The sequence below is a fragment of the Musca domestica genome, unplaced genomic scaffold (assembly GCF_030504385.1).
Source record: "Musca domestica strain aabys unplaced genomic scaffold, Musca_domestica.polishedcontigs.V.1.1 6, whole genome shotgun sequence".
Classification (NCBI taxonomy): domain Eukaryota; kingdom Metazoa; phylum Arthropoda; class Insecta; order Diptera; family Muscidae; genus Musca; species Musca domestica.
The window spans coordinates 5,671,572-5,698,636 of NW_026712363.1; the positions used below are offsets into that span (position 1 = coordinate 5,671,572).

At 37.3% G+C, this 27,065-nt stretch overlaps 1 protein-coding gene across 1 annotated transcript in view; it reads left to right on the forward strand.

Annotated features, from left to right (window-relative positions):
* LOC101896479 (MOXD1 homolog 2-like) overlaps positions 1-27,065 on the forward strand; it is a 157,045-nt gene that overhangs the window by 27,540 nt on the left and 102,440 nt on the right. The window contains exons 2-4 of the mRNA XM_059129324.1: positions 8,477-8,632; positions 25,997-26,272; positions 26,490-26,675. Coding sequence (XP_058985307.1) covers positions 8,477-8,632; positions 25,997-26,272; positions 26,490-26,675 — 618 coding nt within the window. The remainder of the gene's footprint in view (positions 1-8,476; positions 8,633-25,996; positions 26,273-26,489; positions 26,676-27,065) is intronic.

A 27,065-nucleotide genomic window follows, 5' to 3' on the forward strand; every position in this document is an offset into this window, starting at 1 on the left:
TGGCTACCCTGGCCCATTCTAATTTCTTACTCATTGGAAGCTTCGACACCAACTCCTCCAGAAGTGTAGGGTTAGCAATGTGATTTTGTCCATTCACGGATTGCAGGAAAACAGCTAAATTTTTAACTTTTGTTGAAAATGGCACTAACTTCCCTAAGTTATTTTCCGAAATCTGAGGCAATTCCCTGGCTTGGCGTAACTGACTATGTATGAGCTGCTCCGGTCTACCAAATCTAAAACAGAGTTGTTTAATTATGTCGTCGACGTTGTCAGGATGAATAAGCAGTGATTTGACGACTTCTCTGGCTTCACCTTTGAGCGACTTGTGCAAACGTTGATTATTTTCCAAATTCGTGTAACCATATGCTGCAGTTGACTGGTTGAAAGCTGTATAAAATAATGGCCAGTCGTCTGGATCACCACTGAATTCTGGCAAATCTTGAATTTTTCTTGGCATTGTGATCGCAGGTATGCTTGGATTTGGAAAAGTATCAAAGTGTTGAAAATTTTGCAATGGCTCCCATAATGGCATTGAACAGGTCGTAGCAGCGCTGGCATTACTGCTGGCTGCAGTTGGTGCTGATTGTAGTAGTGGCATCGCGGCAGAGGATGCGCTCGCCACTGTCGCTGCAGTTAAGTTTCCAATTGCTGAGGCAGCGTACGTCGACGGCATAACGGCTCTGGTGCTTGCTACAGGCTGAAACATGGCGGCGGTTGTATATGTGTGTGTGGTTGGGCAATTGGTATAGCGGGACCCAAATGCTGTTGGCGGCATGGCGGCTCTGGTGTCAATGGCGATTGCAAATGGCGTTTGCGAGGTTGAAACTGATGTGAGGTTATGGTCACTTACCTGGGATGATACGTTTCGGAGTGCATTTTGGAGTTCATGGCATTGGCGGTTGCTGTTGGTCAGCTTCTTTTGTGTTTCCGATAGCTGGCTTTTCAATAGGTTGACTTGTCTTTGCATCTCTGATGGACTGGCAGGACTTGTAGTCGACATCGGCACTGACATCTTCTGTCCGATAGTTTGCTGTTGGTGGCCACTTACTGTAGTGGCTGGATTTCCATTTAATTCCATGGAGGAAATAGGTGCTGGCTGCACAACACGTGAGGTTATAGGCTGTTCCCCACTTTTAATATTACCTCCGGCAGTTTGTGTGGTTGTTTTGTTTGTGACACTAATTAGCATTGACTCTGGCTGAGTCTGATCAGGATGATCATCTGTTACAGCATCTGCATTTATATTTCCTTGCAGACGAGGACTCCGGCGTGGTGGAGTATGCTGTAACATTTTCCAAAAGGTTGCTTATTTTGTGTCCACCAACAATTACCACGGCAACAAACTCAGTTCTTTGTATGAAAATACAAAAAACTGCAACATACAATAACAGCAAAATGCGAAATAAAAAAAATGTTGCTGACTGCGGCTAGAAGGGCAGGAGGCTTGCGTTAAACGGACAATAAAACACGTTTATATTGTTGCTGCGTTTATTTCTACGAAAACATAACTGTTAATTTACCAAAAATACAAATATAAATGACGGACACTTACCGCAGTTTTGCGCCTCCTTCTTCAACGAATATCAAATTTAAAATGAGCTAATTGCGCTCAGCAACGATAAGCACAAATATGCAAAGAAAGAGGAATCAGCAAACTGCGGTAATTCAATACAAAGTGACAATGCAAATAATAATCGATAGAATCAAAATAACAATTATCGATAACATCAAATAATAGGCCTGATCTACAACACCCCCACCCCCGTGGAGCGATCAGCTTCACTAATTTCTATGTCCAAAACAGCTAACTTGGATACCGGACGTTGCAGTACTCCGGACGAAGTCTTCACATCAGCTCTTCTTGGCACACCATCCGTACCCGTGTAGACACAAGTGACCAAACCTCTCCGCCATTGACTCCTTGGAACATTTGGGTCGCAGATGAAAACCACATTTCCAGCACTGATTGGTTGAGTATATTCACACCACTTAACTCTCCTGGTGAGAGTGGGTAAGTATTCTGCAATCCACCGCTTCCAAAATCTATCTCGAAGACACCTCAGAACTCTCCATTGTTTTTTCAGGGAAAAAAGCTTCCCGTCGGGTTCATTCACTGGCGGGGTAGGTGCAACATTTCCCGAGCCAATTAAAAAATGGTTAGGAGTAAGTGGTTCCTCCTCATCAGGACTTATTGGCAAGTGAGTTAGTGGGCGGGAATTCACTATATTCTCTGCTTCGATTAAAAGAGACTGTAGTACATGTTCTCGAGGTGAGATTTCTTTCAGTGTATGCCGCAAAACTTTTTTCACACACTGTACCATTCTTTCCCAAGCGCCACCTTCCGAAGGATTAGCCGGACAATTAAAAATCCATTCAATTCCTCTCTTGGATAACTCACTCTGGATTCTATTAGCATCAAAGGCTTCGGTGAATCTTTTAGACTCCTCGTTGGCCCCAATAAAATTTGTCCCGTTATCGGAACGAATCCTGGTTGGAACACCTCTACGATTAATGAAATTCCTTATGGCAATGATACACGAATCCGTTGACAAGTCATGCGCTAATTCCAGATGTATAGCACGTATTGTTAAGCATGTAAACAATGCTACCCACCTTTTCTCGGATCTCCTTCCAATTGTTACAGTAATTGGTCCAAAATAATCAAGTCCTGTATATTTGAACGGCGGAATATTAGGATCAAGGCGGTCTAATGGCAGCTGCCCCATGATGGGCAATCGTGGTAAACATTTTCTAGATCGGCATAAAAAACACTCGGCAACTACTGTCTTCAACAAAGAACGTACTTGTGGTATCCAATACTTTTTTCGAATTTCACACACCGTAGCCTCGTGATTTTGGTGCATCATCTGGCGATGATGATGCATGACTAAAAGTTTCGTAAACTGATGATTTTTAGGCAATATTATTGGCCTTTTCACGTTGTATGATAGGTAGCTGGCAGCATCTATTCTTCCATATACTCTTAAAAGACCATTACCATCAATATAGGGAGATAACTAATCAAACTACTGTTCTTTGAAACTGGCTGCCCTTTTTCAATGCAACTTAACTCGGCAGAAAACCTTTCTCTTTGTACTAGGCGGCATAATATTTCTTCGGCGCAATTTAATTCACGGGACGTGAGACCATACTGTTCCGAATCGTCAAAAATATTTCGGCATCTTTTCACAAAACGAATAATCCAACAAGTCGACCTTATTATTCTTGTAAATGACGAAAACCGGTTAAAATCAATAAAATCATTCTCAACAATCAATAATGATGTTTTCGGATGATTTTCCTCAATATCATTAGCACAGGTGGTGTCAATTACTCTAGTAGGCCAGTCATGTTCAGTCATTCTCAAGAAAGCAGGACCTCTTAACCATCGGGACGACATGGAAAAGTCAATATTGTTGAATGACCTGGTGCCTTCATCGGCTACATTTTCACTTGTTGGAACCCATCTCCAATTCTCTATTTTTGTTGATGACAATATTTCAGAAATTCGATGGGCGACGTACTGTTTATATTGTCTGTGGCTGCTGGCTATCCATCGTAACACTGTTGTGGAGTCACTCCACAAAACAATCTTTTCTGGGGTCAAAATATGAGATGACATAATAGTCTGCATTAATCTAGTTCCCAAAACGGCAGCTTGTAGCTCCAGACGCGGAATCGTAACTTTTTTCAGAGGTGCACATTTAATTTTAGAAGTGATGAAGCTGGTATCAGTGTACTCATTCGAAATGTACCTCCAATATGCCACTGCAGCAAAGGCATCCTCACTGGCATCAACAAAGATATGAAGCTGTAGTGATGTTGGCAAACCTGTTTGAAAATAATGTCTAGGGACGCTAAATTTGGCAACATTTTTCATCTGACCTCTCCACCTTTCCCATATGGCATGTAAATCGTCAGGAATAATATCATCCCATCGACAATCGTGTTTCCAAATCTGTCGCATTAATAATTTTCCACCCACTGTAAAGTGGCCCAAAAGTCCAAGGGGGTCAAATGTAGACATTATAATGCTTAAAAGTTTCCTTTTTGTTGGTTTCAGTTCTCCAGAAATTATGGATGAATCGACTCGATTGAATTTTAAGTTGAACATAAACGTATCACTAGAAGGCTCCCAATATAATCCTAAGACCTTCTCTGCTCCGTTATTAATCGGCATTGCTTTCAAACTACCATCAAGTGTTTGGGAGACATCCTTCGAGTTTGATATGAAGTTCCTCAATTCAAATCCGCCATTTTTGTGAATTTCTTTCACTTGTTTAGAAATAATGATAGCTTCATCTACACTTTCAAAGCTATCTACAAAATCATCAACATAATGGTTCTCGCTAATGGCTTCAATCGCTCTTGGATTATAGTGCAAATGTTCTTTAGCATTTGCTTTCATGACAAAAATGGCTGAGCATGGTGAGCAGGCTGCACCGAAGATCATGACCTGCATCTCGTATACACCCGGTGGCTCTTTCTGATTTCCATCCCTCCATAGGAATCGCTGGGAAACTCTATCACTCGGCTGAATTTTAACTTGGTGAAACATTTCACATATATCGGCACCAACTGCTATTTTGCCTCGGCGGAAACTATACAGTATAGTCAACAAGGAAGCTATATTTTGAGGTCCTTTTAACAGCATAGAATTCAGCGAAATATTGTTTACCTTGGCGGCTGCATCAAAAACGAGTCTTAACTTTTCAGGTTTGTTCGGGTTGACTACCCCGAAGTGCGGCAAATACCATTTTCTTTCACTAGAAATTCGTACCTCGTCTGATTGTAGTTTCCGAACATATCCTTTCTCTATGTATTTATCTATAATTTCCCTGTAGGCCGCAGAGAACTTGGGATCTCGTTTCATCTTCCTTTCAATTCCTTCCAGACGACTAAGTGCCATCGGGTAACTATCTGGGAGACGAATCTCATCTTGTTTCCACAACAGCCCAGTTTGAAATCGATCTCCAATTCGTTGAGTGGTTTCTTCAAGAATTCTCTTGGCTCTAACATCATCATCGCTTTCAACTAAAGGAGCAGATCTAACTCCCATACCTTCCACATTAAAATAATCAGCTACTATTTGATGTAATTCGTCTTTGTTTTCCACCGAAATAAACAAAGATGACTTCTGAATTGAGGATAAAGAGTGACATGGCCCGAAAACAACCCATCCCAATTCCGTATTACATGCAAATGGTCCAAATTCATTATTTATTTTACAATTCGATGGCAACCCTAGAGACGCGTGGTCCAATCCAATCAAAAGCTTTGGCACTACATTGGAGTAGGGTTTCACGGGAGGAAATTTACAGTTCTTAAAGGCTGATAAAATTTCATCTTGACTCAAGGACTGCATCGGAAGGTTGAGATTAGATACTGCATACACATTTTTTAGTAGATGGCAACCCTTTTTACCAGATCCACTCACTTTTATGTTGAAGGATGTCACGGGCTCTCTGGCTGATCGGCCTCCGAACCATTGAACATTGAGCGAAGTATTCTTTCCTCTTATCCCTATTTTTTCGGCAATATCGCTGTCCATCATGGTGATGGATGATCCATCATCAAAGAGGGCGTAGACTTCCATTGAACAATTGTTCCCGTACAATGTTACAGGCAGAACCCTAAAAAGAAGTTTCTTCTTATCTTCGGAATTGCAACTGAGAACATTTTGTTGAGATTTAGGATCAGGATTCGCCAAAGTTGGTGGTGGAACACAGGGGGTGGTGCACTCATGAAGTAATTTATGATGCCTTCGCTCGCATCCTTCCTCAGGGCATACTCGTCTACGTCGACAGTCTCGGGTTATATGTCCAGTGTGCAAACAGGAAAAACAGGCACGATTTTTTTTTACTTGTTTCCATCTATCTGGAACATTCAGGTTTAAAAACCGGCGGCAATCATAAATCCTATGTTGGCCCTGGCACATAGGGCATTGTATTTGTTGTCCGGTGGAATGCAATAAAACACGGCGCTTTTGGTCTTTATATTCCACATCCTGCACTATGCATATTAAATTAGCAATCTCGCAAAGCCAATCGCTGAAATGTATTATTGTAGGATATGGTTGAATTTGAGTGGCTACCCTGGCCCATTCTAATTTCTTACTCATTGGAAGCTTCGACACCAACTCCTCCAGAAGTGTAGGGTTAGCAATGTGATTTTGTCCATTCACGGATTGCAGGAAAACAGCTAAATTTTTAACTTTTGTTGAAAATGGCACTAACTTCCCTAAGTTATTTTCCGAAATCTGAGGCAATTCCCTGGCTTGGCGTAACTGACTATGTATGAGCTGCTCCGGTCTACCAAATCTAAAACAGAGTTGTTTAATTATGTCGTCGACGTTGTCAGGATGAATAAGCAGTGATTTGACGACTTCTCTGGCTTCACCTTTGAGCGACTTGTGCAAACGTTGATTATTTTCCAAATTCGTGTAACCATATGCTGCAGTTGACTGGTTGAAAGCTGTATAAAATAATGGCCAGTCGTCTGGATCACCACTGAATTCTGGCAAATCTTGAATTTTTCTTGGCATTGTGATCGCAGGTATGCTTGGATTTGGAAAAGTATCAAAGTGTTGAAAATTTTGCAATGGCTCCCATAATGGCATTGAACAGGTCGTAGCAGCGCTGGCATTACTGCTGGCTGCAGTTGGTGCTGATTGTAGTAGTGGCATCGCGGCAGAGGATGCGCTCGCCACTGTCGCTGCAGTTAAGTTTCCAATTGCTGAGGCAGCGTACGTCGACGGCATAACGGCTCTGGTGCTTGCTACAGGCTGAAACATGGCGGCGGTTGTATATGTGTGTGTGGTTGGGCAATTGGTATAGCGGGACCCAAATGCTGTTGGCGGCATGGCGGCTCTGGTGTCAATGGCGATTGCAAATGGCGTTTGCGAGGTTGAAACTGATGTGAGGTTATGGTCACTTACCTGGGATGATACGTTTCGGAGTGCATTTTGGAGTTCATGGCATTGGCGGTTGCTGTTGGTCAGCTTCTTTTGTGTTTCCGATAGCTGGCTTTTCAATAGGTTGACTTGTCTTTGCATCTCTGATGGACTGGCAGGACTTGTAGTCGACATCGGCACTGACATCTTCTGTCCGATAGTTTGCTGTTGGTGGCCACTTACTGTAGTGGCTGGATTTCCATTTAATTCCATGGAGGAAATAGGTGCTGGCTGCACAACACGTGAGGTTATAGGCTGTTCCCCACTTTTAATATTACCTCCGGCAGTTTGTGTGGTTGTTTTGTTTGTGACACTAATTAGCATTGACTCTGGCTGAGTCTGATCAGGATGATCATCTGTTACAGCATCTGCATTTATATTTCCTTGCAGACGAGGACTCCGGCGTGGTGGAGTATGCTGTAACATTTTCCAAAAGGTTGCTTATTTTGTGTCCACCAACAATTACCACGGCAACAAACTCAGTTCTTTGTATGAAAATACAAAAAACTGCAACATACAATAACAGCAAAATGCGAAATAAAAAAAATGTTGCTGACTGCGGCTAGAAGGGCAGGAGGCTTGCGTTAAACGGACAATAAAACACGTTTATATTGTTGCTGCGTTTATTTCTACGAAAACATAACTGTTAATTTACCAAAAAATACAAATATAAATGACGGACACTTACCGCAGTTTTGCGCCTCCTTCTTCAACGAATATCAAATTTAAAATGAGCTAATTGCGCTCAGCAACGATAAGCACAAATATGCAAAGAAAGAGGAATCAGCAAACTGCGGTAATTCAATACAAAGTGACAATGCAAATAATAATCGATAGAATCAAAATAACAATTATCGATAACATCAAATAATAGGCCTGATCTACAACAAACAGTCATGGGGTTGGGAATGTTTTCGTTTGTCCATTTTATATAGCTTAACCATATACAAAGGGCTTAAAATATTTTGCTCTATGCTCCGCAAAGTTTACGATAGAGTTTTAAATTTGATACAGTCCTAGGGGTAACATGAAGAATCATTTGGCAAAAATATGTATCAGGTCGGTCTACATTGAGATATAGCTCCCCTCAAGTGATGTATCCCATTTGAAATTTCCCAAATGTTGGCAAACTGATATTTTATATTGTATGGGACCATGCGTTGGTATAAACCTTATATGAATGTATCCGTTGATTTCAGCTGTTTCCAGGACCTTGGACACATTTTTTAATTGATTTAGCCTTTATTCGGCATCTTAGCTTCTAAGGGGGTAGCATACCACTTCGCTTAAATTTTTCAATGTCAATGTAAGCGTCCATATAAAAGTTAATTATTATGCTTTAAAAATATGATTAAAGACAAAAATTTTGGGCCGGCAACGCGGACTGGGACAGCTAGTATATATATAGAAGATATCAGAACGAGAAACTCTATTGCACATTTTCATCTAGAGAGTATTTTTCAGGCTCTGTATTATCGTTATTTACTATCACTTACATTTAATTTATTTTAAATTACTTTACAGGACAGACATATTAAACGCAGTGGAGATCCAGAACCGGTTGTAGATCCTTCTCAGGACTACATTCTAATTTTGGGATATGAAAACCAAACTCACACCGTTCTACGATTTCGAAGAAAACTCAATACATGCGATACGATGCATGACATCGCCATTACGGTAAGTTCTGTAACACTCAAAATGAGTAATTATAAATACCCCCTAGCCAAGGATACGCAGTAATTGTGATTAATGACTGTGCGTCATTATATCGAAAAAGTTTGAAGGTAATTAAACAATGCCTTTTATTTGTTCAACAAATAATTTAAATGAGTTTTCAAACTTTCTTCTTGCACTTGAAATGAGGAAAAAGAACATTACTTATTTCCAAAGAAATACTTCAGCAGGCTTTTTACAATATAGGATAGCTTAAAAGTATTATTGGTACATCATTATATGAATATTTTAATTGGTTTTCCTTTAAATTACGGTCCACGATAAAAGCAGGAACATGCCAAATTTAGTCCGCATACACGAAGAGTCTGCCCTTATTGTAATGTACTTTATTGGGAGCCACATTCAATTCAAAACCGATTTCAATAGTATTTGTCAAATTTATATCTGGTTATATTTCCAATTTCATTGAAATTTGACATATATAGCGTGTTTGGCGCATCAAATACATAAAATCGGCCTAAAATATGCTTGGATGCTATGTCTAAATCTGAACCGATTTCAATATAATTTTACAGCATTTGTTTTTAGTCCAAATTCCGGTGCATTGACTAAATACATGAAATCGTCCGAAATTTATTTAGGGCTTTATGTAAACCCCAGTTGACAAATTAATTTTTGTTACAAATTCCTTTACGCAGTCCAAATTTCATTGAAATCGAACATACATATCATGTTTGTTGCATCAAATATGTGAAATCGGCCGACAAATATATTCAAATCTTTACCGAATTCAATATAATTTGAGAAACAAATTTTTAGACCAAATTCGGTTAGAGATTCCAAACTTGAAGACTGTATCTGTAACTGAATAGATATGTGCATACAAAATCTAAGTTGTTTGGAGGTACCTCCGATACTTATCTATATCTATATCTATATCTATATCTCAATTTCAAGTGTAATTTCAAAATTTTATATATCCGATTTTACTTTATCTTCTATCTACATTTATCTTGTAATAAAAATGTAAAGACCTTCTTATTTACTTTCAAAACTTTGCACCTTTGCGGTGGAGGCATAAGAAGGAGTGGGTCTCATCTCATACAAAAGGAGCCGTTAATAACACTATGGGTCGATTTTCACACCTTACCTTACTTTACCATACCAATTTTTGTATGGACAATATTATTTCATACCCTCCACCATTCTAGGAAGGGTATATTAGCTATGTCATTCCGTTTTTAATTCTTCGAAATATTCATGATAGAAGTATGTTTAGAGAGACGATTTAGCGATGTCCGTCTGTTTGTGTGTCTGTCTGTTGTAATCACGCTATCAATAGAGATAGAAGGTTACAATTTTGCACACATTTGTATTCGGAGGTACCGTTATAGCCCCCATATACAAAGACGTTTACTGACATAGCCCATTTATGAACTTAACCTGCCTCTAGCAAAATACACATGTGTGCAAAATTTTAGCTTTCTATTTCAATTCATTCGAAAGAAATCGTGATTACAACAGACAGACACACAGACGGGCATCGCTAAATCGCCTCAAAATTATACGCTGATTCAGAATGTATATACTTTAAGGTTCTATCATGAATATTTCGAGAAGTTACAAACGGAATGACAAAGCTAATATACCCTCCATAGAATGGTGGAAGGTATAAAAATTTAATCGTGTTCTATATGTCAACCAAACATTCAATATTTGGTGCGGGTAATGAGTGAAAACATATAAAAAATCATTTACTTTATGCTATTATTACCAGGTTTTTTTTTTCTTTTTTTTTTGTGGAATACAAATTCAGCTTCCACACAACTACTATACAAAACTAGTCCATTTTATCGAAAATTTTTTAATGTTTAGATTTTTTGTTGGGTAGGTAGCAGAAGGATTGGACCAATATGGTAAATATGAAATACACAAAATATTATAGATAGATTATCGGCGATTTATTTACTTTTTTATATTAGTTATGACTATATAGCAAATTCGATGTCACTTCCAGAGGCGTGGTTCAGAATAGTTTTTTCCCAGTTAACATTGCATATGTTTTGAACGAGTAAAGACACTTTTATACCTTACATAGTATGGAGGGTATATTAATTTCGTCATTCCATTTGTAACTCATCGATATAATCATTTTAGACCCAACAAAGTATTTATATTCTTGATCAGCGTAAAATTCTAAGACGATTTAGCCGTGTCCGTCCGTCTGTTGTAATCACGCTACAGTATAAACGAATTAAGATTGGAAGCTAAAATTTTGCGCAGATCCCTCTTTTATCTGCAGGCAGGTCAAGTTCGAAGACGGACTATATCGGTCCACGATATCGTATAGCCCCCATATATCGGTACCCTCCGATATTCGGTATTTTTTGTCTGATAATCCACACAAGGAGTACCTTGTGGGTAATTTATACCTCGAAAGAGGACTAACTATATAGGTCCACGATATCCTATAGCCCCCATATAACGGTACCCCCGATACTCGGAATTTTGATGATTTTACCCACATTTTTCAACGGAGTTGTCTGAAAATCCACACAAAGAGTATCTTGTAGGTACTTTATGCGTTGGAAGAGAATTATCTATATAGGTCCACGATATCGTATAGCCCCCCTATAACGGGACCCCAAGATATTCGGTATTTTGATGATTTTAGCCACATTTTTCAACGGAATTGTCTGATAATCCACACAAGGTGTTTCTTGTAGGTACTTTATCCTTTGGAAGAGAATTATCTATATAGGTCCACGATATCGTATAGCCCCCATACAACGGAAATAATCATTTTAGACCCAACAAAGTATTTATCAGCGTAAAATTCTAAGATGATTTAGCCCTTTCCCTCCATCTGTCCGTCTGTTGTAATCACGCTACAGGCTAAACGAAATAAAAAATCAAGTTCGAAGATGGGCTATATCGGTCCATGTTATCGTATAGCCCCCATATAACGGTACCCCCGATATCTGGTATTTTGATGATTTTAGCCACATTTTTCAATGGAATTGTATGAAAAGCCACAGAGCATTTTATCTCTTGGAGAGAGAATTATCTATGTAGGTCCACGATATCGCATAGCCCCCATATAACGGTACTTCCCAGAAGCCTTCCAATTTTGATGGTCATCGGGTATTATTTAGTGGGTTAAATAACATTTTTGTTAAAATTTTCTATTAAACCGCGAATATTTGTAATCCCGGCGAAATCACAAATAGACGAAAAGGCCAATTCTGACCGTTACGTAGTGCCAATAAATATAAATAAATAAAATATAAATATATGGATATATATCGCGAAATATATACAATGTATGTACAAAAGGAGGGGATGTTAACTAGATTGTTTATATCTCAAGAATGGCTGGACCGATTTTGACAAATTTTGGCTATTGGCATTAAAGAATAAAATCTAAAAAAAATTGCATAGATTTTGTAGTATTTTTGTGACATTTTTTTATTCTTTCATATTTTTTATCGCATGCGATTTTTTCAATTTGACTTATAATTTTGAAGTGTATGTATGTTTTGTAATATTTTTTCAACTTACAACGCAGGTTGGGGATATTATATAGAGATGGCAACTATCGTCCGATCTTTACGAAAATTTTCACTAGGTTAGGGTTAGGCTCAAAAGGGTCTATTGATTTAAAAATGTCCGTAATGTATTTTGGGGTTGAAATGGACCAACAACTAAAAGTGCTCCTGATTTTCCAGCCGTTATAAGGGTCATAAATAGAAATCAAAGAACACGAAATGAAGAGTTTAGGAGAGCAGGTAGAATAGACCACTACTTTTGTGTGAAAAAATACCAACATTACTTACAGGCGATATGCACAAAGGCGAACTTTTGGCATTGTTATGCTGATTTCGTTCACGAATATAGCCAAATATCGTAGACAATCAAATCATATAGGTGAGCCTAAATGTTGAGATACAGAGGCGCCTCTTGCTTTTGGAGATGATCGCAAAATATTTAGGGGTTCAAATAAACCAAAAACAGAAAAAAATTCCTGATCACACAATTGTAGCCATTCTATACGCCTGAGAAGAGCATTAAGGACAGGGAAGAATTCTAGCATTTTGGATGACCATTGGATTATATTTTGCAAAATGCTAGGGTAATATCTGGGCAGTGTACCGTGACAAAATTTCAAAAGCGAAATCTTCCAAAATGTATTTGTACATAAGATGACTTCTAACATATTGTAGTGCTGTAGGGTATCACATGGTCGGCCCCGCACGGTTATAGACTGTGCTTACTTGCCTTGTTATATTGTTATTCTCAACAAACCCATTCGATACTTCCTTTTAAGATCTTATTTTGTACTTTCGATGTAGTATCAAATCTAGAAATGAATTGATCAATTTCGTGATAATTTTGCAGTCATTGGTGCTCTATGACAACTATTTATACCCTACACCACAAGGTGGTCAGGGTATTATGTCTTTGTGCATTTGTTTGTAACAGGCAAAAGGAAACGAGATAGACCCATAGTTCCTTTTGATGATCTGCATAGAATCACTTTCTGAGTTGATTTATGCATGTCAGTAGTTGATTATGCATGTTTGCTCAAATAGGATGGAATTTGGCACATACGACCGAATTGAGTCTAGAAGGTAGTATGCAAAATTTGGAGAAAGATCGGTTCAGATATAGCTATAGCTCCCATATATATTGTTCATCCGATTTGTTGTATTTGTTACACAGCCGTAATATGCACTCCGTAACAACGATATTCAGGGAAATATATTAAATACAGCTCAGAAATATCTGCCAAATTTTATCGAGATCGGTTCAGATTTGGATTTAGCTCCCATGTATATCTTTATGTGATTTAGAATTAATTTTGCACCAAATGGGCAATACAAGTCCGAATTTAAAAGATACAAATGCTTCGTCGTATTTAGTCCTTTAAATTTTAAATTATAATTATAATCATAGGGTGTATGATTGAATTGTCCCATAAAAACTTTTACTTGTTATTTGGAGCTCAACTAAATTAGCAAAGTGGTGTAGGGTATCATAATATCGGCCCCGCCCGACTTTAGGACTTTCTTTACTGGTTTTTATATGGTCTCCTTTGTTGTTATCGTTTTATTATCCATATTAACCACTATTATTTCGTTTATTTTCTGTACAGTATATACCTGTATATATAAAATCACCGTATTGTATTGGAATGAGACTATCTTCCTCCTGCTCCTCCCCATTGAAGACTTACCACCTGTCTAAGTCAAAGACTTGTACTATTCGGAACTTGCTGTAACATCCTTTGATTAATGCCACAGTCAAGGTCCGACCAGTAACTTCTTTCAGATTTTCTTTTGTATTCTTTAATGTGAAGGGAAGAGTGCACTCCTTGGTTTGATACTGTGTTATCTTTGTCATTTTTTCTAAGCTTGCACATTTGGTTTGGATAGTTGATTTTGATTTAAGTGAGGTTCGAAATTGTTGGCCTTCAAGAATGTTGACCCACTTCATAGCAGAAATTTTCAACGACAGTTCTATTAATGTCGGATTCGGCGTCTTAATAAAAATTCGCTCTTGACCACGATGTCATTCAGCACGATAAATTTGTGTTTTTGAGTGTTGAAAGCACTTGGATCGCTTTCTGCCCAGCGTCCCTTGTAACAGTAATTCTAAACTATTATTAGACAAAGATAAATTCGGTTTTAGATTGTTGAAAAACTTTTTCTTATTTTTTTTATCTTTCTTTATTATGAGTTTGGTTTGTGTTACTTGATATTTTCAAGCAACCCATAGGTATCGTTTTACCTATAGTCTTTGCCTAAAAGTTTAACGTCATTAATATAATATTCAAAATACATGTTATCAGTTTCCTTCACATTTTTAACTTTTGCCAAAGTATTTGATGTACAGACAGCGTAGCCTACTCGCTATCATTATGACTCACTATATTCACATAAAATATGTACAGTAAGACCGCCGCATCCGCCGAGGTGGTGGAGGACTGGCAGTAACATATATCATAGTAACGTCGTTGGCAAAAATATTTTATCATAGAGGAATTCATTGTCGGTAAGATACATATTTTAACAAGCAGGAAGGAAAAAACCATTTATAATTAACATTTTTTAAACCACAGGTTTGCCAAAATTATTTTTGTGAACTCTTACATAATTATGGTAATGGTATAATTGAGGGAAAATGTGGGGAATTAATAATTGATAACATTAATAATATTAAAAGAAAATTAAATGCTGCAGAATACATTTAAGTAAAGAAACATATAAGTTTAAATAGAATTAAGTAATTGGCCAAGAACGATCATGAGCTTCTCTTCACCACCTTGCTTTCCATATTACTATCGGCTAAAGTAACCAAAACTTTTTGTCCAAACTCATTATTATTTTAACAAGGTTTTTTATTTTGATTAGAATGAACGCCATTGACCGAACTTAACTTATCAATTCACGAAGAAATTTTTGTAAACAATAATTTGTTTGTAAGAATTACAAAAATTGTGCACTGCCACCATTCTCTTGGATATCATTTTTATACCCACAACAAACATAGCATGCAGCGCATATTAAGTCCGTCCATGTCCATGTCCATCTGTTCTAATCACGCTAGACTTCAAACGGCATGTGGTAGGAAGCTAAAATTTAGCATAGAGTTGTATTTTGGGTGCAGTCAGGTCAAGTTCGAAGATGAGCTATACCGGCCAACGACTTCATGTGTCTAATATATAATTGTACCTCAAAGTGTTCAGTATGTTAATAATTTTAGACCTCCCCATATTTGGGATTCAGCTGATAGTAGACGCACTTTCCAACGGATTAGTTTAAAACTCAATACTTAGAGTCTGTAGTGGGTTTTACCCCTATGGCAGAACACTACCGTTTGGAGGTTCCTCTACTCTTGATTTTAGTCACAATTTTTAGAAATGTTTGAAAATTGGATTGTATGTTCCCTTAGGAACATATTTACAACTGGTATATAGGGTAAGTGCGCCTAAGTTCGGCATGTCCCAGTAGTCGGCAGTTTTGAAATTTAAACTTAAATAACTAAGAATAGAATCGACCAAATAATGAAATTATTGCAAAAAATCGTCAACAGTGTTCTCTGCTCTCTTTTTGTAAAAAAACAATGACCTCCGATCATTTATTACAAGAGAATAACGGTTTTCGTCAGTGTGTGTCTTCCAACGCGTGCGATAGTGATTGTTTGTAAAGAAAAAACCAGTAAAGAAAGTTCTAAAGTCGGGCGGGGCCGATCTTATGATACCCTACACCACTTTGCTAATTTAGTTGAGCTCCACATAACAAGTAAAAGTTTTTATGGGAGAATTCAATCATACACCCTATGATTGTAATAATAATTTAAAATTTAAAGGACTAAATACGACGAAGCATTTGTATCTTTTAAATTCGGACTTGTATTGCCCATTTGGTGCAAAATTAATTCTAAATCAGATAAAGATATATATGGGAGCTAAATCCAAATCTGAACCGATCTCGATAAAATTTGGCAAAGATATTTTTGAGCTGTATTTGATATATTTCCCTGAATATCGTTGTTACGGAGTGCATATTACGGCTGTGGGTAACAAATACAACAAATCGGATGAATAATATATATGGGAGCTATAGCTATATCTGAACCGATCTTTCTCCAAATTTTGCATACTACCTTCTAGACTCAATTCGGTGGTATGTGCCAAATTCCATCCTATTTGGGCAAATATTAGACGTTTGGTGCACAATAAAAGTAAATCGGACGAAGTTATATATGGGAGCTATATCCAAATCTGAACCGATCTCGATAAAATTTAGCAAAGGTATTTCTGAGCTGCATTTGATATATTTCCCCAAATATTGTTGTTACAGAGTGCATATTACGGCTGCGGAGGACAAAAGTAACAAATCGGATGAACAATATATATGGGAGCTATAGCTATATCTGAACCGATTTCCATCAAATTTGGCATGCTTATTTTTAGGCCTAATTTGGTTGCATGTGCAAAATTCCATACTATTCGGGCTGATATTACACGTATGGTGCACAATAAAAGGTAAATCGGACGAAGATATATATTGGAGCTATATCTAAATTTTTACCGATTATCTCCAATTTCGTCATTGGGCCAAATAAATGTTGTTTGGAAAATTTCATCTCAATCGGATAATAAATGCGACCTGCATTTTGTTCACAAAAATACATGGACAGACGGACGGACGGACGGATAGACCTACTGACATGCATAAATCAACTCAGAAAGTGATTCTATGCAGATCATCAAAAGGAACTATGGGTCTATCTCGTTTCCTTTTGCCTGTTACAAACAAATGCACAAAGACATAATACCCTGACCACCTTGTGGTGTAGGGTATAATTAGTGGTGGCGTCAACTTAATAATCGATTTAAGAAAATTAAATTTAATACTTTTGGAATCAGAAATATTTTATAATAGTAAATAAGAGTCTAAAGATCATTTTATAACTTTAAAACATGCAAATCAAGTATTTTTCTCTTATATTATTTAATACCGACATTAGGAACAGAAAAAATAGATTTGCCAGTAGTCGGCAAGGGTGCCGATTACTAAAAAATGTCATTTTTGACCAATTTCACCAAAACTTGAGAAAAGTATTAAAAAGTGATCCAAAAACTACTCAAACAAAAATATAGTTTTGAGTCGGCAGTTGCTTTTATTTTCGCTTTTTACCAACTTTTCTAAATTAAGTAGGTCTAATATTTGCCCAAATGGGATGGAATTTGGCACATACGACCGAATTGAGTCTGGAAGGTAGTATGCAAAATTTGGTAAAGATCGGTTCAGATATAGCTATAGCTCCCATATATATTGTTCATCCGATTTGTTGTATTTGTTACCCACAGCCGTAATATGCACTCCGTAACAACGATATTCAGGGAAATATATCAAATACAGCTCAGAAATATCTTTGCCAAATTTTATCGAGATCGGTTCAGATTTGGATTTAGCTCCCATATATATCTTTATCTGATTTAGAATTAATTTTGCACCAAATGGGCAATACAAGTCCGAATTTAAAAGATACAAATGCTTCGTCGTATTTAGTCCTTTAAATTTTAAATTATAATTATAGGGTGTATAATTGAATTCTCCCATAAAAACTTTTACTTGTTATGTGGAGCTCAACTAAATTAGCAAAGTGGTGTAGGGTATCATAATATCGGCCCCGCCCGACTTTAGGACTTTCTTTACTGGTTTTTTTTTTTTTGTGGTTTAAATGTGTTCGCATCTTCCAGCTTAAGCACGATGTATGTCCTGTAGATTAAATCTAGATGCCGATTTTAGACATGAAAGATCGCCATTTAACATTGTATTGCGCACTCAGTTAGTCCTTAATATCGTTCATTCAGAATTCAAAACAATAAAATATATATGTACACTTCAATATATTATGTCAAATTTAAAAAATTTCACGCCAAATACATTTTTCATTCATATTTTTATTGGCATCTTTTAACGCGATTTTTTCCCAAGGTACCATTCCAAAATAATATGAATTGTCAAAATCCGTCAAGCCGATCTTGAGTTATAAGCATTGTAACAAACATAACTTTCTTTTATATGGTGAAAATAATTCTTTATTTTGTTCACAAAAAACGATTGAATTCAATATGATAAGCTAAATTGAAAAAATCGTGCATTATATGCATAAGGAGGAAATAAGGAGAGGTAAGAAAATAGAGAAGAAGGATAGAGTTAGAAGATAGGGATACGAAGATTATGATAGTATAGCTACGCCGTAATTAGCGTGCTGTCTTTAGGCATTTCAGTCTTGTGGCTAACTGAAGCATAGCTGCTGGTCACATTCAGAGAAGGAGGACAAGTCGGGCAGAATTTGCTTACCCAGTAGCTCTGTCTGACTCCAAAGAGAGTTGCACAGTGGCAAAGTAAGTCTTTTACCGTCTCGGTTTCCTCCTCGTGCTGATAGAGCCTGCAGAATTCGGTGTCGTTTCACCCCGCCCCCTGCTTTGAGGTCAAAGCCCTTGTGTTACAGTGTCCCGTAATTAGACCAACTATAAACTTTAGGTCAGACTTCGCCAATGAGATGAGCGACATTGATCTCCGCTCGGAGATCGCTGGCCATATTTTTTTCGAGACATTACATCCCTTTCCAGTCAGCCAGTTCTGATTGAATCTCCCAAGATAGTGTTTGTGCAATACTTGGAAGAAGTGGCATAATGGAGGCTTTACTGAGCTGTCGATCTCTGAATCCACTGACTCTGCCCAAATCATCTGCTGATTCATTGCAGATATGTTACAATGGCCAGGGACCCAACAAAGTTTTACCAACAATTTAAACTTTTCCAGAGCATTTCTGCATTTCAGAATAGCCATAGAATTGAAATAATTGAGAGCATTCAAGGCCGCCTGACTATCGACGTAAATAGTCACCGGTCTATTCAACTCATTGGTTCTTTTTTCCAGCAGTTCCATGGCTTTCCTGAAAAACGCTGCAGTCGTTGTTTAATTTAAAGGATCTCCGGACTCACAAAGGACTGACTCTGCATTGACTGAGTTCATTGAGGACACATCCAGCAACTTGTTCCTCTACAAAGAAACTTAAAGGTTTTAAGTTGAGTAGGGTGTCGAGTGCAGACTGGGCGTACTCTTAAACGCTCCCCTAATTAGTAACGAATCTTTCTCTTTGCATTTATCAATGTAGTTTTACCTAGAGATTGCCAACATACTAGCCCACCATAAATTAGAATTGGTCGAACTATTGATTCATATATCCATTTAATTATATATGGTTTAAAACCCAGCTCTTCCCTATGGAGTTTCTGCAAGAATAGAGTGCGATTTAGCCTATCTTCGCTCGCTTCTCGATATTACTTTTCTAATTTAGTTTATTGTCAAGGATGGTACCGAGGTACTTAGCTTCCGTTGATAGGCTAAACCTAAATCTATCCAGCCCTTACGAAGCTTGTAAATAGAATGTACTATTATTTTGAAATTCGGTTCCATTGAAAATTCTTTCTCGATTTTTCCCCGCTTTTAGAATTTTTGCAATATTTTTTTGATTTTTGATTTTTTTTTTTAGCGATTTTTAAAAAGATATTATCTTTAACGCGGGACCATGTTAAATTATTTTTATCAATTAAATAAAGTTAATCAAACTGAAACCAGTAAGGACAAGTCAAAATCCGGGCAGGGATGACTATACGGGCAGGGATGACTATACGGGCAGGGACGACTATATCCTACACCACTAATATATGGGAGGCATATCAAATTCACTAAATTCGACGGAGACATTTTAATCTTTTGCTTGTAGACTAAATTCAGTCAAACGACCTATGGGGCTAAGAGCATGTTTTTGGGGCAAAAAATCATTTTTTGAAGTTAGCATTTGAATAAAAAATTAATTTAATTATGTTCATAACACTTCCAAAAACTCGTAAACAAAAAATTACAATCTGGCAACACATCACGGCCTTATGCCGAGTTGTCAAAGATGCCATATTTTTTCCCTATTTCCTGACATTTAACTTAATCAAACCTTCTATTATTATTGGCGCCAAAAAAAAATCTGCAATATAATAACAACAAAAAGTGGAAAACGCGTGGAAGAGAATGTAATTTATGTTTATCATAGAAATAAAAAGAATTGTTACACGTTGTATATTATACCCTACACCACAAGGTGGTCAGGGTATTATGTCTTTGTGCATTTGTTTGTAACAGGCAAAAGGAAACGAGATAGGCCCATAGTTCCTTTTGATGATCTGCATAGAATCACTTTCTGAGTTGATTTATGCATGTCAGTCCGTCTGTCCATCCGTCTGTCCATCCGTCTGTCCATCCGTCTGTCCATGTATTCTTGTGAACAAAATGCAGGTCGCATTTATTATCCGATTGAGATGAAACTTTGCAAACAACATTTGTTTGGCCCAAGGACGAAATTGGAAATTGGAGATAATCGGTAAAAATTTAGATATAGCTCCCATATATATCTTCGTCCGATTTGCCTTTTATTGTGCACCAAACGTGTAATATCAGCCCGAATAGTATGACATTTTGCACATACAACCAAATTAGGCCTGAAAATAAGTATGCCAAATTTGATCGAAATCGGTTCAGATATAGCTATAGCTCCCATATATTTTTCATCCGACTTGTTATTTTTGTCCTCCGCAGCCGTAATATGCACTCTGTAACAACAATATTTGGGGAAATATATCAAATGCAGCTCAGAAATACCTTTGCTAAATTTTATCGAGATCGGTTCAGATTTGGATATAGCTCCCATATATAACTTCGTCCGATTTACCTTTTATTGTGCACCAAACGTCTAATATTTGCCCAAATGGGATGGAATTTGGCACATACGACCGAATTTAGTCTAGAAGGTAGTATGCAAAATTTGGTGAAAGATCGGTTCAGATATAGCTATAGCACCCATATATATTGTTCATCCGATTTGTTGTATTTGTTACCTACAGCCGTAATATGCACTCCGTAACAACGATATTCAGGGAAATATATCAAATACAGCTCAAAAATATCTTTGCCAAATTTTATCGAGATCGGTTCAGATTTGGATATAGTTCCCATATATATCTTTATCTGATTTCAAATTAATTTTGCACCAAATGGGCAATACAAGTCCGAATTTAAAAGATACAAATGCTTCGGCATATTTAGTCCTTTGAACTTTAAATTATAATTATAATCATAGTGTGTATAATTGAATTCTCCCATAAAAACTTTTACTTGTTATGTGGAGCTCAACTAAATTAGCAAAGTGGTGTAGGGTATCATAAAATCGGCCCCGCCCGACTTTAGGACTTTCTTTATTGGGTTTTTATTGGGTAAATGTGTAGTGTCTTTTAACTTAGTTTTTGTTTTCGCTCGCGTGTCATTTGGAGTAGAACCTTCAGTATTGGGGAAACAATATACATGTGGTAAAAGGTAATAACGTGTTCTATTATACTTTTTTTCAAAAAAATCCATTTTCGTTTGAATTATTTACAGGATGACATGAAAAAACTGCAAACAAATTCAGACTGCTGTCATTTCTAAGCCACTCGTCCGACAGCTGTTAAAATTATTCCAGTGACGACTCGTTTTATTGTTTACAAGCGCATTTTGGTGAGAATTTTTCAGAAAAAAAAAATTTATTCGTAATGGAATTCAAGCGTGATAGTGTGTTTTTGCTTGCAATCAAAATGTAAAAATTCAAAATGAAAAAAAAAAAAAAACAAATTCGTCAGTTCTCCACTTTCGGCCAGCGAAGCAACTTTTTAGCTCTATTGAGTCTATTTCCTTTCTGTTGCGGTGCAAGTTCTTGCACTTTTTAGAATTTCAATGGCTTTACCCCGAGCTCATTTTTCATTTTTGCCGAATTACGATATGTTCAGATCACGATCCATTTTTTAGCCACTGCGACGCTGGTTTCGATCAAGTTGCTTCTTTACTTTTCGAACAATTTCATCTCACCCTGTATATGCAAAATTCCTTCGTTTACCACAAATATTGTGCACCCTAAATAAGTTGAGAAGAATGCAACAATAGACAAATTTCCGATTATAGTACTATCCGTTCACCCACAACCATTGCTAATACCAACATTTCAAATTTACAGATATGCCAAAAACCATTCCGGAAAAGTTTCACATTAAATTCCGTATCAAAAAACATCTTTCCATTAGGAGGTAGCGAAAAAAGTGGCCTGTCTTCACACCATTTTTATAAGAGTTACAATTATTCAAAATTTTAACTCGTTGTGGGGGAGGTAACAGATCGAGTGGTGCGATATATTTCCATCTTCCCACCAGATCTTGTGTTAATAGAAGTATTGGGATGTGGGCCTTCGGGACTATTCAAAAATGTTACCCGCTGTGGGGGAGGTACCAGAAGAAGTGAACACATACATATCTCTTCTTTACACCAGATCTTCTCTTAGTACAAGTATTTAAATATGCTAAATGTGAAGACAATCGAACTCTTATTTCACAATTCCTAAGGGTTAAAATTATTCAACATTTTGGGAGGTACTTGATGGAGTGAGCAGATATTATATATTTCCGCACCTGACCTAGCACTAATAAAAATATTGAGATTTGAACCAAATCGGATACACCGTTCGACAGTTATCATACGCACCAGCCAGACTGATGTCCGGACATCTCTAGATCGACTCCAAAAGACCTATAATCGATTTTGTTTAAACCTATGGTCTAAAACCATAATTTCGAAGAGACAAGTTTTTTCCATATCAAATTGTACATACCCTCTGTAGACATACGGCTGATGGTAAAAATATTTCAAAATATAAAAATATTTCATTGTTGACTCTCAATGGAGTAGGTTCGGAAGGAATAAGCCAATATTGTCCATTTCGTATCAGATAAAACTTCATCTAATACAGATAAAAATATTGTATACACGAAAATCGAACATTTATAATAAATTTTATGCGAAACCATAAATTTCATATTCATCTCAGGTTTCTGGTTGAGAGAAATATATAAATATAGCAAGTTGTAAATAATCAACTACTTTTAAATGTGTTGGATGATTATTTCGATTTCTTTTAACGATTTGTTGTTCAAAATCTTGAACGTTATGTAGGGGAGGAACCAAAATAAATGGTCGGTTTTCTACCATCTTTATAACAGATCTTGTGTTGTTGGAAATATCGATAAGTACCGAACTTGAATGGAATCGGATATTAATTTCGCGTTTTATGAGCTTCATGGATATTCATAATTATGACCCTTTGTGGGGAAGATACCAGAAGGAGTGGACCGATATTTTCCATCTTCCCACCAGACCTTGGGTTAATATAAAATATTGTTATATGTGTAATAAAAACAATCGGACTCTTACATCACATGGACGAACATCGCAAGATCGACTCCAAATGTTCTGAAACGAATTTGGTCCAAAGAGACCTAGTTTCTAAAACTGTAATTTCGATGAGGCACGTTTTGGACGTATAAAACGATATACAGGGTGAGATGAAAAAACTGCAAACAAATTCAGACTGCTGTCATTTCTAAGCCACTCGTCCGATAGCTGTTAGAATTATTCCTGTGACAGCTCATTATATTGTTTACAAGCGTATAACAGCATTTTGGTGGGAATTTTCCAAAAAAAAAGTTACTTGTAATGGAATTCAAGCGTGATAATGTGATTTATTGTATATCTTTAGAGCACTCCAGCATTTAAATGTGAATAAATCTTTTGAGTCTCGTACCATCGCTCGATACCGTAATACTTGTAGCGTAGCCCGACGTCAAAGAAGTGGACGGAAGAAAACAGCAACATCAGCAGAAATGGTTAGAAAAGTAAAGAAACGACTTGATCGAACTGCTGAATTTGGGTTTCTCCGATGAAAATACATTCTTTGTCCGGCAGTTTGTTAACAAACAAAATTATCATGTTTACTTGCTAAAGAGGTCAGCTGAAAATGTGCACCTTCTGTTGGCCACCAGAACTCAAGCGCTGGTCATGGTGATGGTGTGGGTAGCCATAACAGCCGATAGTCGCTCTCCGCTCGTATTAATTGACCATGGCATCAGAATAAATGCCAAATATTATCGCGAAAATATTTTGGATGGGGTATTAAAGCCTTGGGCATGCAAACATTTTGGCCGCAGACCTTGGACATTCCAACAGGACTCAGCACCATCGCACTCAGCTCGCGCCATCCAAGAATGGTTACAAAATGAGGTTCCTCGCTTCATTTCCAGCACACCATGGCCACCGAAATCTCCGGATACCAACCCGTTGGACAAATGTGTCTGGTGTGTTTTGGAATAAAAGGTTGGCACTAAAAAATACCAAAGTGTCAACCACCTCAAGCAAGCGCTTCACCGGGAATGGGCCAAAATACCGCTGAGGAACATTTGGGCAGCGTGTGACGGTTTCATTGGCCGTTTGAAGGCCATAATTCGTGCCAAAGTTGACCAATTCGAACAAATCTAAACTTATACTAAAATTTGATGCTATTTCCGATTTTTGCTTTCATTCAATAAAATTAAAAAAAAACAAGTTAAAAAGCAGTAAGTTCGGCCGGGCCGAACTTTTAATACCCTCCACCATTTGCAACGAATTTGGAAATTTTCAAAAAATAAAATCCTTAAAAAATTCTGTTAAAATTTTAAAAATACCGAATATAGCCGTTATATTGGGGTCTATACGACGTGGACATACATATGCATTCGTTGTCATAAGCCATTACCATATTCAAATTTGACGCTGCGCCCGCACCGGCAATTTTCTGTCACAGACTGTAGTTCCCATAACGAACTTCAAATACCAAATTTTAAACAATTCCGGTTAATAATGTCGCTAAAATCATCAAAATACCGAACATAGCGAGGTGCCGATATATGGGGGCTATACGAAGACGTGAACCTGCACAGACAATTTTCAGTCTTAGGGTGTAGTATCCATTTGGAACTTCAAATACCAAATTTGAAACAATTCCAGTGAATAATGTCGCTAAAATCATCAAAATACCTAATATAGGGAGATACCGTTATATTGGGGCTATACGAAGACGTGGACCAGCAAAGACAATTTTCTGTCTTAGGGTGTAGTATCCATTTGGAACTTCAAATACCAGATTTGAAACAATTCCCGTGAATAATGTCGCTAAAATCATCAAAATACCGAATATCGGGAGGTACCGTTATATGGGGGCTATACGAAGACATAGACTTGCACAGACAATTTTCTATCTTAGGGTGTAGTATCCATTTGGAACTTCAAATACCAAACTTGAAACAATTCCGGTGAATAACGTCGCTAAACTCATCAAAATACCGAATATAGGGGGGTTACCGTTATATGGGAGCTATATGAAAACGTGGACCTACATGGCCCATTTACGAACTTAACCTGCCTACTGGAAAAATAAACATGTGTGCAAAATTTAAGCCATCTATCTCAATTCATTCGAAAGATAGCGTGATTACAACAGACAGACAGACAGACGGACAGACAGACAGACAGACGGACAGACAGACAGACAGACAGACGGACATCGCTAAATCGCCTTAGAATTTTACGCTGATCAAGAATATATATACTTTGTTGGGTCTGACATGAGTATTTCGAGGAGTTACAAACGGAATGACAAAGTTAATATACCCTCCATAGTATGGTGGAGGGTATAAAAATGGAAAAATTATGGCATTTGACTTTGTTGCAGTTTTTTTCTCACCCTCTATACCCCTTGTAGTAATATGGGTAAAAAATAAAAAACAGTGTTTGTATGATTTACTTCATATGGGGTATCGCCCGATATTTGTTCATTTTTTACTTGTTAACTATTGGTATCTCTTCAAATGAATTCCATATGTCTTTAATTTATTTTCAGAATGATACAATGCGAATTTTATATATGTACAATGAGCAAGACCCACCACATGGATCCGCGAAGCCCGGCAGATTACCAGATCCAGCTTCATCATTTCGTCCATATAGACCAATGTTGTTAACACAGCGAGCTTCGTCGCAATATGAACACTTCGACCATATTCGCATCTTGGAACTTCGCAACGAAGATGTTGAACTACCTGGCACAGATGATACACTGATTTGGTGCGAAATGTTCAAACTAGAAGACATGAAGCATAAACACCACCTAATTAGGGTAAGCAGCACGTCGATGTGCAATTTGGTTAGGGGCATACACATTCATGTCCCCCATTATGACACTCATTTGTAGTTTCAATTATGCCAAAATCCTGCTGAGCCACTTGCCTGTTCCTCCGCATGGATATTGTGCATGGTTTCTGCAATGACCGTAGAATAATTTCCAAAAATGTTTATACTCTTTTATTGTCCCAATTTGTGTTTTTGCCTGAAAGTATGAACCGATATACGACTCGCCGTCTAGTGTGCATTATCTACAGCACATCACCCTAAGAGAATGTCATGGAACACATCAGGAACTGGAAGAAATGGCGCGCGAACAGGGCAAACAATGTATGGGAGCCCGGGACATTCCATTAGCATGCAATGCAATTGTCGCTTCTTGGTCACGCGGTTCAAATGTAAGTACATTTTTCTATCATTGCCACTATCGTAAAATATGTGGATTGGAAAAAATCGGATATTGATAACAGCAGGGAGGAATTATTTTAGGATTTTCATATGTAGCCTTCAGAACTTTTTAAATTTTCTAAATAATCGATGGGATTGCATAACAAATACTAGCATGATGTATCTCTGAATACACCGATAAACTTGCCTGTAACAAGAACAACTTTCCACTGAGATTCATCCTTTCGAATGAAAAAGTGAATATTTAACTTCCTTTTGGGTTTGACGATTGTATGTAATATTATATATTTATTAGCTAAAAACTTTGTTAAATTATATAACTATTTACAGTGAGTTATTTTCAAAAATTCATTAAATACAAATGTTAAAATAATATACAA